The 13700-nt window shown below is 36.2% G+C and overlaps 1 protein-coding gene across 3 annotated transcripts in view; it reads left to right on the forward strand.

Annotated features, from left to right (window-relative positions):
- The window catches only part of CBFB (core-binding factor subunit beta), a 52057-nt gene extending 39079 nt beyond the window's left edge, over positions 1–12978 (forward strand). For all 3 annotated transcript variants that reach the window (XM_090259446.1, XM_090259443.1, XM_090259445.1), the window contains one exon: positions 11697–12978. In XM_090259446.1, coding sequence (XP_090115572.1) covers positions 11697–11765 — 69 coding nt within the window. In that variant the 3' untranslated portion in view covers positions 11766–12978. The remainder of the gene's footprint in view (positions 1–11696) is intronic.
- Positions 12979–13700: the final 722 nt, after the last annotated feature.

The raw sequence follows: 13700 nt of genomic DNA on the forward strand, positions 1-13700 counted from the left end.
GCTGGACAACATGTCGAAACAATTCTAAATGTGTCTGTTTTCCACTCTGTTGTGATCCCCAGTGAGATGGGGACCCTGATTTTATTAAAGTATATTTTATTGATTATGCTACTACAGTTGTCCGAATTTTTCTCCCTTTCCCTCCATCAATCTGCCCCCTTAGTTCATGTCAATGGGTCGTGTATGTAAGTTCTTTAGCTTCTCCATTTCCTATATATTCTTAACATAACCCTGTCTGTTTTGTACCTACCAATTATGCTTTTAATTCCTGCACCATTTCCCCCATTCTTTCCCTTCCCCCTCCCAGCTGATAACCCCCCAAATGATCTCCCATACCTATGCTTCTATTCCTGTTCTGGTTGTTTGCTTAGTTAATTTTGTTTTGTTTTGTTTAGATTCAGTTGTTGATGTGAATTTATTGCCTTTTTAATGCTTATGGTTTTGATTTACTTTTTCTTAAATAAGTCCCTTTAATATTTTGTGTAATAATGGCTTGGTAGTGATGAACTCCTTTAGCTTTACCTTGTCTAGGAAGCACTTTATCTGCCCTTCTGTTCTAAATGATAGCTTTGCTGAATAGAGTAATCTTGGTTGTAGATCCTTGTTTTTCTTCACTTTGAATACTTCTTGCCAGTCGCTTCTTGCCTGCAAAGGTTTCTTTTGAGGAATCCGCAGGTAATCTTATAGCAACTCCTTTGTAGGTAACTCTACTTTTCTCTTGCTACTTTTAAGAGTCTCTTTTTATCTTTAACCTTGGCATTTTAATTATGATGCATCTTGGTGTGGTCCTCTTTAGGTCCAACTTGTTTGGGACTCTCTGTGCTTCCTGGACATGTATGTCTATTTCCTTCACCAAATTAGGGAAGTTTTCTTTTTCAAGTAAGCATTCAATTTTTTGCTCTTCCTCTTCTTCTTTGGCATTCCTGTGATTTGGATGTTGGCTCTGTTGGAGATGTCCCAGAGTCTTCTTCTCTCCCCATTTTTTTCAATTCTTGTTTCTTCATTCTATTCTGGTTGACTGCTTATATCTTCCTTATGTTTCAAATCATTGGTTTGAATCTTGGCTTCCTTCCTTCCTTTGTTGGTTTCTTGTAGATAACTCTTTATTTCACTCAGTGTAACCTTCATTTCTTGCCATACTGTATAAGTTCTCTGAGCATCCTGATAACCAGTGTTTTGAAATCTGCCTCTGATAGGTCGGCTCTCTCCGTTTCATTTAGTTCTTTTTTGAGGTTTTGTTCTGTTCTTCGATTTGGGCCACATTTCTTTGTCTCCTCATTTGGGCAGCCTCCCTGTGTTTGTTTCTGTGTATTAGGTAGAGCTGCTTTTACTCCCTGTCTTAGTAGTGTGGCCTATGTAGAAAAGACACCTGTAAATTGTGTGAGGCAGAGCCTTAGGTAATTCCCAGGGCACGGCAACCAGCCTCACTGCTTTGTGGCTGTTGGGCAAGGGCATGGAGAGGGGACAGGGTTTCCCCCTGGCTTCTGGAGGTTCGCCTGACACTGTCCCTGTTTCTAGTCACTTCACGCCCTTCTAACTGCTGGGCCCAGCAGTGAATACCGGAGTGGGTGGCTGTGCTGGCCCTTTAAGTGGCAAAAATCCAGGAATTTCTTTCTCCACCCCAGCCCCCACTGGTTTTTATAGACAGAGGTAACAGCTGGTGCTGGAACCATGGGCTATGCAATCTGGCCTGGGGCTGGGATCACTCACTCTCAAGATATCCCTCCAGCCCCTTCTGCCACCACCTTTTCACAGCACACAGCCTCTCTGCACGTCTCTGCAACTCCACCCCTCCTACCCGTCTAGATGAATGTCTTCTTTAAATCCTTGGTTGTCAGACCTACATACAGCTTGAAATTCTGACAGTTCTGGGTGTTATTAGTTTTAAGATATGGCTGTAATTTTTTCTATGGTTGCAGAAGTAGGTGAAGTATATCTACTCACTCCTCCATCTTGACCACAAGTTGGGATCCTGATTCTTTAATTTACACACTGCCCATCACAGTGTTTTGTACATTGTGTTTAGTTTAAAATGCAGGTTGTCAGAAAACAGCTACTATACTGTCTGTCTAAAAATTAGAGTTACAGGACAGCCTGTTTGTTAAAGTAGAATAAATACATGTTAGTGGTCTCTGGAGAAATTTAACATGTTTCTAATTTATTGGTTTATATTAATTAGGTTATTTTAAAGTAATGAACCCTAACTGTATAATACTGGATTCTGCTTTAGGGACAAGGAAGTAGATGAAAATGCATGATTTCTGTCCTTGAGCGACTGTCAATCTTGAGGTTAAATAGGTGTATAAACAGATAATTGCAGTCTGTTTTAGCAGTAGCCACACACAATGGAGAAGGGGAACAGTGGCATTGTGGAGGACAGAACACTTATATCTGTCTCTGGGGGATTCACAGGAGAATACACTTGCAGGGAGTTTGAAGGATGACTATAAGTTTGTCAGCTGGACAAACTAGAGACAACAGTCTGGGTAGAAGGAACAGTATATATACAGAGGAGTGAAGCAGTAAGAGGTCTTGCCATGTCAGAGAATATGATTGGTAAGTCTTTCTGGAACAAGCTAACATGGCTCTAGATGAATATAAGAATTATTTTATAAAAAGTGCCCTTCAGCTACATTATATTTGAAGCAAAGCTATTTAACAGTTAATGGAATGATTATTTGGGAAGTTGTATATATTTTGTTTTAAATAAAATTCTATATGGAGACTGAAGTATCTTTCTAAAATGTTAGTTTGAGTGTTCTTATAAATAATGTTACTTGAAGAAAAATATTTTGGTGTGTGTTTATATTTGTGTATGAATAAAAATATAGTCTATTGATGGAGGTGTCAAATAATTTATTGCACAGTTAGAGTGTTTCCAGTTGGTTTTATGTCAGTGATTTGAGAGCATGGACTTCATTGTCAGGCCTAGTTGAGACTCCTACTCCATTACTTGCCAGTCTCTCTTAAGCCAATTTTCTCGTAGAAATTGTTGTGCGAACTAAATAGGAAAATGCTTGTAAAGCACTTAGTATGGTGCTTTGTATGTGTATGTCTACAGTAAATAATAGATCTAAAGTACTTTAGCATTAAAAGCTCCACCACCGTGATGGTTCCAGTTAATTGAATTATCTGGCTAACAAGAACATCCTTTTAGTTCTCTAAAGTGTATCAGGGCACTTTCCTTGCATTATGACCTAGAGCATAGAAAAAATGGTTACATTTTCATCAATGATTTAAGATCCTGTAGTTCTTTATGACAATAATTTGAAGCATCAGTTCTTGTTGAAAACTATCATTTAGAAAATTAGACTGGAATTGTACTCCAGAGCATGTACTGGTAGTCACTTAGGGGAGTTTAGGGGGGTATGCATGTCTTTCTGACACTTCGCATGTGTATATTTTGCTTCCCTTTTTATTTTTATATACTTTTTCAATTACAGTTTACATGTATTATTATTCTGTATTAGTTTCAGGTATACAGCATAGCGGTTTAGACAATCATATATTTTACAAAATGATCCCCCCAATATTTCAGGTACCCACCTTGCCCTATACATAGTTATTATAGTATTATTGACTATATTTCCTATGCTGTAATTTACATCTCTGTGACTGGTCTGTAACAACCAGTTTGTACTTTTGCTTCCCTTTTGAAAAAAAATCCATAACGAATTTCTTATGTCAGCTTATTTTCTTGCAGTTTACCTCTTTTTTCCTAAAAGGAGAATGTTAGAGAAAAAATGTTTTTCCCTATAATTAAAACATCTGTAAGAGGCCTTAAGTTACAATTTTATTTTAAAAATGTTACCTTATATTCAGCTGAACATTCTTATTATAGCTGAAGAAACTGAGACCTCAGAAAAATTAATTAACTCACTTTCTTTCAAATAATTGGTTAATGAAAAGAAGAGTGAAGGCTTAAACCAGTTTTCTAACCAAAAAGTCTCCACAAATACAGGCTAGCACTGGGAAATGAATTTCCACATCACCCGTAAAGATGATTAAGTTGAAAAATAAAATCTGCCAGAAGAGGTTAGAAATTGTTTTGCCTGGAAAAGCTGAGGCAGAACAGAATAATAATGGTTCCAGTGGGTGGTCCTGATGGCCTAACTAGAGACTGGATCCAAGGAGCAGTGGTAACCCGTGGGTGGCAGTAACCCAATAGTAGATGGTCCTTGGAAGCTTGAGATGCTGGCAGCACAGAGGCCTAGGGATGTCCCACACCTGTTTGGATAACCTCTGTGGCCTCTCGTCCTGCTATGCTAAACTTGTAATGGTGGTGCTCATGAGCATTTAGTATATGTGTAAGGTTGAGGTTACTAACAGTGGGAAATAGAACTCCAGGTGTTAATAGCCCAAGGGGTTTGATATTTGCCAGTGACTTTTAACCTGAAATCAGTTAGAAAATTCATTGGGCATGTTTCTGTTTCACCGTCTGTATAATTTAGAAAGTTTCAATCCATCTATGGTAGGATTTAATATTTTCTTTCTCTTTTAAAATTTTATTTATTTATTTATAGAGATGGGGAGGGAGGGAGAAAGAGAGGGAGAGAAACAGTGATCAGTTGCCTCTCGTACGTACCCCAACCGGGGACCAAACCTGCAACTCAGCATGTGCCCTGACTAGGAGTTGAACTGACGGCCTTTTCCTTTGTGGAACGATGCCCAACCGACTGAGCCACACCAGTCAAGGCCTCTTTTTCTGATTTTTCTGAAAAAGGATATTTTAGTACTCTGATACTTTCTTTACCTTTCAGAGGTAATGACAGACTATCGTTAATTTGGCAAATGAAAAGCCATGGTGAAATGAAGAAACACTTTATTTTAGTAACCTTGTCTAAATACTGTTAAAACTTTGGTATATAATAAAATGATATGCAAAAAATAAGAACACAGTGTATAATATAGTATCCTGTGGGTAATTTTGAAACATATTTGTTTGAATGTGTGTAGCCTCTCTGATAGGAAACATTAAGAACTGGAACTAGAAACTGGAGGGAAAACTGGTATTTGGGGGCCACATGGGAGGATGATTACTTTTCACTGTTTATCTTTTGTACGTTTTGAATTTTATGTCATGTGCACCTGCTACCTATTTAGAAAAGAAATAAAATTTGTTTTATTGTTAACACAGAATGATGAAAATGGAAGACTGTAGAACATGGTGTTTGTATTCTATGGCATATAGGTTGCTTTTAAAAAATGTGAAATTCACCCTGACCAGGGTGGCTCAGTTGGTTGGGCTTCGTTCTGTAAAGTGAAAGGTCGCAGGTTTGATTCCTTGTCAGGGCATATGCCTGCGTTGCTGGTTCAATCCCCATGCGTGCAAGAGGCAATTGATCAATGTTTCTCTCCCTAACTTTCTCCTTCCCTTCCCCTTTCTCTAAAAATAAATAAATAAAATCTTTAAAAATAAAAAATCTGAAATCCTTTGTCCACTCGAAACTTCATACAGAACCCCAGTATAAAGAGGTATAGTGGTACCACTCTGAGTGAAACAGGTAAAGATGATTCTGGTCTTCCTCTAGAGTCCCTGGGGTATTTTCGGGGAACTCAGTAACTAGAAGCATGTAACTTGAGGACCTTTTATGTAAAAGAGTGAACATGAGGTTTATAATAGATTTCTCTGGTTTTAAATCCTAATTCCACTACTGTTGCCATGTGACATTGGAAAAGTTGCTTATTCTCTGGAGCCTCATCTGTAAGACAGTGCTAAGCCCCTTCCTCCTCGGTTGCCTCTAGCTCAGTATCTGACACTTAACATTGGGCTCAGTGCAACCTAGTTTCTTCACCTGCTCATTCTGTGCACCTTTGCTCACAACATAGCTGGACTGGCTGTAAAGGTGGGCATATCCTAACTTCAGATATTGTTTTTGCTAAGTCACTTTAGATTACGGTTTTGTTTGCTTGTTTATTTTTTAACAATAAAGGATCTTGAGCTATTCTTGGTTCTTTGGAGGTCAAGATAGCAGTTACCCGGCTGTTTGAATAGTGACGGTGAAAAGGCACAAGAACCTCCCAAGTTTTGATAATATTTCTTGATCTGTGTGCTCATTTAGCAAAAACTCTTCAAGTTATGTATTTGATTTGTACACACTTGTACTTTAATAAAAGGTAGATTTTAAAAAAGAAGAAATATTAACAGACATTTCTTCTATAAAATGCCTGCCCATTTGGTGTCTGTTGCCATGTAGAAGTAGCCCAGTGCCTTTTCTGCCTGAGAATTCTTCCACGATTTGAAAATGTTGACATGTTACCTACCCATGGCAGTTCTCTTCAGGTTGCATATCTCTGTAACTATATATAATTCAAATACCTTACTTTTTGCTCTTTTGAAGGGAGATTGAAGTTAGTAAGGGTTAGGCTAAGTGTTCTGGTCACAGATAAATTGGAAAGATATTTTTCATTTTCAGTTTGATAGCAGTTTGTACACACTTTGTCTAGAGACAAGCTTTCAACTTGGTTGGCTTCTTAACCTGAAACTAATATGGCACTATTTGCTCTTAATTCCGCTGCAAAGTGACAGTGCTGAGGGAAATTTTCTCTATCATTATCTAGAAAATGGTTTCATTTGGTTAGGTTATAAAGTGTTAGCAAATAAATTGCTATCTTTAATGTCAGTGAATGGGTAAATAATTATTGCTTATTCTACTTTAGGCTGTTTTAATGCAATTCAACAAATCATAGGAGAATTTTATGTGGAAACTATTTGGAAATAAAAACAGGCGAAAGGCTTTATGTGGTTTTGTATTTGTGTTTTGTATGTTTTTGGAGCCTTCTCTTCTGTGTGGTCCAAGAAAAAATCCCAACCTTATTTACTTTAAATTCCCACAGACTTCAGTTTTCAAATCACTTAACTCTACCAACACCCATATTTGTATAAGGACAAATTAACAAGAATCTGTCTATACGGGGCCTATCTGCGGTGTGTGTTCGCTAAAGGCATTAGATGAGAGTGAACCAGGAATATGAACTATACACTCAGACTAAGAATGAGAATCAGGAGAGGATAAATGAGAAAGAGGATAATAAATCTTTCTTCTCCCACACTGAAAGAGACAGAGGGAGAGAGACTTAATTTGCTGTCTGTCATAGGAAATGTAGACTTTATTAAAATTTATTTTGTTTTAACCTTGTTTTAGTTTGTAAAAATTACTCTTAACTGCAGGATGCAATTTTTTTAAACATTTGAGTAGTTTATATAGATAAATTGGGAGGAGATGAGTAACTTTGTTGTAATGACAACAGCATGTGTACTGATTATGTGCCACATGTGAGAAATGATGACATGGCTGGACACACTACAATGCTGCTTTACATTTGATTCTTAAATGACCAAGGTGTATCTCCATTTTGAGGAACTGAGACAGAGAGAGAATGAAAAGCTTGTCTAAGATCACATAACTAAGGTGGTAGAGCCATGCCCATCCAAGTCCGGTAATGTAGATTATTTTCACTATCTCTTTTTATTTTGAAATACCACTTTATATTTTAAGTATTTGTGAAGTGATATACTTTCATAAGAATTATATTTTTGACATCCCTGTTAGACCAACTTTTGTAGTCTATTTATATCATGGGTGTTTATAATTGTCTACTGACTTCATTTTTACCCTTTTATTTATTTATTATTTTTTCATTTTTACCCTTTTAATAGTGAGTCTGGGGAAAGTGCATTCCTTTCTTTCATACTGGAACCTAAAATTTCTGTTTTGTATCTCCTCCAGCCTTAGAAATGGGGAGAAATAGCAGTGGAGGCTGACATTAATGCTAATTGTGTGTTAAAGGTTCATCTTTTCCAGCGGTCTCACTGCCACCAGCTAACTATGTAATCTTAGCAGAATCACTTAACCTTATTGGGTTCAGTCTAATTATCCGTAAAATGAGAGTTGAACTAGGTCTCTGAAGTACTGTGCTGCTCTAAAATTATATAATTCTATGTTCTTTTAGCCAGATGTCAAACATGAAACCATTAGCAAAGTATCTGTCATAGTATAAATTCAACAATTTGTAGCGCTTTTTAACTATTATGGCATTTTCTCATGAAGAACGCTCATGCTTCCCTGACCGGTGTGGCGCGGTTGGGCATTGCTCCACAAGGTGAAGGGTTGCCGGTTTGATGCCTGGTCAGGGCACATGCTTAGGTAATGGGTTCAGTCACCACTCGAGGCATGTACAAGAGACAGTCAGTGAAGGTTTCCCTCTCAAATCGATGTTTCTCTCCTTCCTTTCTCCCTCCCTTCCCTTCTCTCTAAAAATAATAAAATCTTTTTTTAAAGCATTTATACCAACTTGATGATCTTGATAATAAAAGAATGGAAATCAACCAAGAAACTTGACTCTTTTTCATTTGGTTATCCCTGCTCTTGGCTACTTCTGCATAGCCCTTACCAGTAGGGACAACTTCCAACACCTGGTGACTTTTTGTCTCTTCATTTTTGTTTAGACAGGGGGAGGGGAGGGAGAAAGAGGGAGAGAAACACTGATGTGAGAGAGAAACATTGATTGATTGTCTCTTGTACGTGTCTTGACTGCCAACCGAACCCACAACCCAGGTATGTGCCCTGACCTGAAATTGAATCAGTGACCTTTCACTTTGCAAGATGATGCCCAACCAACTGAGCTACACCAGCCAGCATGTCTCCTTATTTTGAACTCATGCCTTGGTTGCCTCCTAGAAACTGTATTTGCCATGTTTCTTGGCCATGTATTAAAAGAAAGAAAACAGGAGCAACTGGTAGAAAGAGGTCTGTAGTAAAATATCTAGACTAATTCTTTGTAAATATTAGAGACATAATTGTATTCTGAAAAGGCTTGTGGGTATCTGCTTTATATTAAAACCCTATTCTGAAAAACTGTTAATACATAGTTTGAATCAAGGGTCCATGTGTATTGACTAGGGAGAAAGAAATGAGGAATTATGGACTTCATGCTTTTAGAATAATCGAGTTCAGAGAGTTTCTTTGCCATCATCCAGTTAGGCTTATTACCCACAAAAGAATTCCTTCCGAGACATTCATCCTCTTAGAAAACTGCCACAGTAGAAAGCATTGCTCCTTGAGACATCCATTTGTTGAATTTCAGTCCTATGGAAGCTATTTCACTAAACCTAGATCTGTTCCTGTATTTGTCTCCTTCATGTGACTGTGCATTCTGCCCTTCTAGCATTAAATTTCTTCCCAGTCTCTCAGCTCTCTCATCCTTTTCTCTTCTGTTCACATTAATAATACTCTATCATACCTCCCCTCTTTTCATTTTCCTATTCTTGACCCTTCTTCACAGTGCCTTTCTTACATCTTCCTTATTCTTTCTTAGTAATGTAAATAGAAACTAAAAACAAATATGACTACTCCATGCATTTACCAAAAATATAAACAAACAAACCCATGGCAACCTCTGCATCAATAACCTTGACCAGGAAGAACTCCAGCTGCTGATGACTATTCTTTGTAGTCCTTTGGAGTCATCCCATTATTATTAAAATAATTTGAAAATTACTCTTCTCAAGACAAAAAAGCTGAAATATCCTTTTCACAAAGTATTATTTGTAGGTTTTAGTGATTTATAAATATGTAATTAGAATTGATTTTTCTCAAGTGTTTCTTCATTGCTCAGCCCCTTTCTCACCTTCATTGACTGAAACCAGATACTCATATCATCTTTGATTTTGCAGAATTGATCTGTCATTACACACATTTAGCATTGATTCTGTATGGAACATAATTTTTTTTTCTGATCCATATGTATTCCATAGCTCTTTCAGTCTGTAACCATGCAACATAACTTTAACCTGACTAGTTAATTGAAAGGAATGTGCTAAAATTCAGTCACTGTGCAGTCTGATAATAAAAAATAGTTAAGTTCTGCTAAAGAAATATATAAAAATTTATAACTAAGATTACTGAAGTTAGTGTTGGATTTTATTTGACTTATTTTAAGTGAATAAAGCAGTGTCATTTCTGTCTAAACAACATAACCTTGAGAAATGATGACATAGCTGGAGCTTCTGACTGAACAAATGTGACTTGTTGAGGTGTTTCTTTGAAGGTCAAGAATGCTCTAACCACTGTTTTAGATACTAAGAATTGGAACCAATACTTCGATTTTTGATTAAATTTGTTTCTAAAAACTGACAGACAGTGGAGATTCAGTTGTGATATTAATGCATGATTCCATTTAGCTGAAGATTGCATAAGTAATTGCAATTAGTGTGAATTGCTGGGATGTAACACAGGTGGCTAAAAAGAAAATCCAAATGAAAAAAGATGGTGGCTTGGACTAGGGTGAGAGTGGTAGAGGTAGTCAGAAGTGGTCAGACTGGGGGGTTATTTATTTATTTACTTTGTCATTGTCCCCCACCCCCACCCCACCCCCAGGATATGTATTCAAAGCTGGAGCTGTCATAATTTGCTGTTGGGTGTGAGAGAAAGAGATATTATGGGTGACCTCAAAGTTGTTTGCTTAAACATTTGGTAAAATGGAGTTGCCCTTATCTAACATAGGAAAATTGTTGCTGAAGGAACCAGGTTCTATATTTCAACAGATATTTGTGTTTGACTGACATTAAGCTTATGAGAGAAACATCCACTAGAATTCATGAAATAGACTGAAATTAAATGTGTGTGGACCAAAGAGGCACTATGTTATATAAAACTTTATATTAGCAGAGTGTCGTGCACATTATGTTAGTTGTTAGGTGTTCTCTATAATTTGCCATAAATAGTTTAACTAGGAAATCTTTATTCTAAAGTATAACTTCAAATCCTCAGTGTTTGTAATTGTCAAGCCTCTTAGTTATTAAGTATTGTTGTGAAGATACTTCTGGGTATATAAGTGCACCAAGGACTCTAATTCTACATTTCTGTTTTTGCTTTTGAGACAATACTTTATCCATAGTGATTCAGGATTTTATTTTATTTTTCTAATCTTTTATTTATTTATTTTTAGATAGAGGGGAAGGGTGGGAGAAAGAGAGGGAGAGAAACAGTAATCGGTTGCACCTTGCACTCTCCCTACTGAGGACCTAGTCCACAGCCTAGGCATTTGCGTTGGTCTGGGAATCGAACCAGCGACCTTTCATTTCACAGTCCGGTGCTCAATTCACTGAGCCACACTAGCCAGAGCTGGATTTTATTTCCTGAGATGTGGCGATTTTTAGTTCAAGCTCAGTTGGCAGAGAAGGAATTCAGTAAGAGATGAAGTTCAGTACATTTTTCAACCATTTGTAAAACACATAAATAATAGCAACTATGTTATGGATGGTTGGCAGGGATTAAATTAGTTTATCATTGGAAAGTGCTTAGAACAGTGCCCAGTATATGGTTGGTGCTCAATAAATGTCAGCTATTACTAAAAGGGAAAGTTTGCTTCTAAGGTGATTGGATGATGTGTTAAACCCTTTAGTCCCAAAACAGTAAGTGTGTCAATAGATTTGTTGTTCATATATACATGGTACATATTTCAATAACGTTCTTTGAATATAATGAGATTTTTATTCTTGTTTTTTTTTTAAGGAAACTTTAGCCAAATATTTCATACATAATTTAAATAGTTATTTTTCCCCTTACATGTGGAGAGATACTGGCTGAAAATATTTTAGTTACAAACTTTTCTTATGTGCTACTATCTTTTGTTTATCTAGCACTTTGATTTTCAAACATGTCTGACCCCAAACTATGATTTTGTCATTTCAGGCAAGAAGACAACAAGACCCTAGTCCCGGTTCCAATTTAGGCGGTGGTGATGATCTCAAACTTCGTTAACTAATAGCACAGCAGATGTGCCCCCCAATCTTTACATATACATTGTTTCTAGTCAGCAAAATTAATTGATTAAAAGACCAGAAACTGTGATAACTGGAGGTACTACAGTGTATTTCTTAACCTTAGGCAGTAACAAGACATCGTAAACTGCCATGGTTTTGCACTATGATTATACCTGCATTTCTAATTTTATATGCATATAGCCAGTAATAATTTAAATTTTTTTCTATGCAAGCTTACCTTGTTGGCATTATTTTAGTGAATTGAAACTATCTATTTGTAAAGCCTTTTTTTTGTCCTCCATTTTAATTTAAAAGTTCATGTCATTTAAAAATAAGTCAAGGAATTAAACTTTTTATCAGGTTTTTTTCCCTAATCGGTTGCTTTAATTTTTCTTTTTTTTTTTTTTGTGATTTTAGGTGTGTTGGTTATACAGCTTCACTTTAGCTAGGCATTCTTGGTTTTCTTTTGTTTTCCCCCATTTTCTTTGTGTTTTTATGGCATTTTAAAACTGCTGATATGTTTGCATTATTTACAAGCTAAAAACCTGGTAGCATAGAGCTGTCTGCCACAGCCTTCTAACAAAGTTTACAGTTGTTAAAAGTTGCAGTATCCTTTTAAATGTTGATAATCAGCTCCTGCTCTTTCCTTTTTAAACATAAAAATTTTTAATTGGCATTAACTCTAATCTGCCCCAGATCTGTTTTAGATTTTGTTCTATAATTATGAGTTTCTGTGGAGATATTCTCCATAGTTGATAATATTCTACTGAAATGCCTAAAGAAGTCGCAGGCTGGCTTCTGTTTTATTCAGGGATTTTTTTTTAAGTCAATCTGAAAAGGGATACTGGAGCTTCTTCATGTTGTAACAGCATATTAAACTGGAGACAGTGATGAATCAGCTACAAAGGTGATATTGTATTAAAATCATGTTTAAGATAGCTGCTTTTACGTGTATTTTGTAATGCATGCTTTTGTAAAAAAACAATGCTGGGTGATAAAAGATTAGTCTTAGAGTTAGTCTTAGAGAGAAAATGTTCATCTGTGCAGAGAATACATTTTCTTCCATTAATTATTATGGAAAAAAATCCACAAGTTATATATGGTATTTTCCAAAAGGACTATTAATGGAACCTTTTGAGATGAATTAGTATGAGAATATTTTTTAAATAGGCTCACTGTCAAATTGAATGCAACTTTTTTTTTTTTTTTTTTTTTTTTAATACAAGACTGGAAAAAAGTGCTAAGTCATTTGGCACCTCCTTACAGATATTTTTCATGGTCACATTCATTAAATGTTACTACCTTTCTGAATTTTTGCAAAAATATATTTTATCATAATAGAATGGCATTATTTTAAAGAGTTTGAAAAACTGACATGGTCAGTCAGTTCAGAAAATGAATTGAAGTCTGAATAAGGTCATTGCATTTAAAACATAAATATATACTTGATTGATGAGGAAGGTGTGACTTTCATTGTATATAAATCTTATAATTCATAAACATATCCTGTATCTCAGAATAAAAATGTTATATATTTGAAGTCATGCATGGTAAGGAGTGTGTTTAAATTGTTATAAACAATAATACATCATAAAAGGCCATGCTGATCTTGCGTGTCTAAGTACTATGAATGAATTTGGTTGCTATTTGATGTTGTGCAGCTCACATGTTTACACACTCAGTGCCCTAATTTCCCGTGGGAATCGCCTTTTAAGTGGTCCTTACAGTGGTGTTTTAAGATTACTTTTTCACAGAGCTCCTTGGTTTTTGACTTCTGCACTTAATTTTTTTTTAATAACGTGATGATGATGATGGTACATTTTTCTCTGTTGCTTCTAGCTACGGGCTTTTAGTCCACCAGTAACTACGATCAAATGTTATTAAATGTTAATGTTGCCATTCTGTAAATACTGTATTTTTCCTGTCATTTAGC

Source organism: Furipterus horrens, unplaced genomic scaffold, assembly GCF_987537825.1.
Source record: "Furipterus horrens unplaced genomic scaffold, mFurHor1.1.pri manual_scaffold_13, whole genome shotgun sequence".
NCBI lineage: Eukaryota > Metazoa > Chordata > Mammalia > Chiroptera > Furipteridae > Furipterus > Furipterus horrens.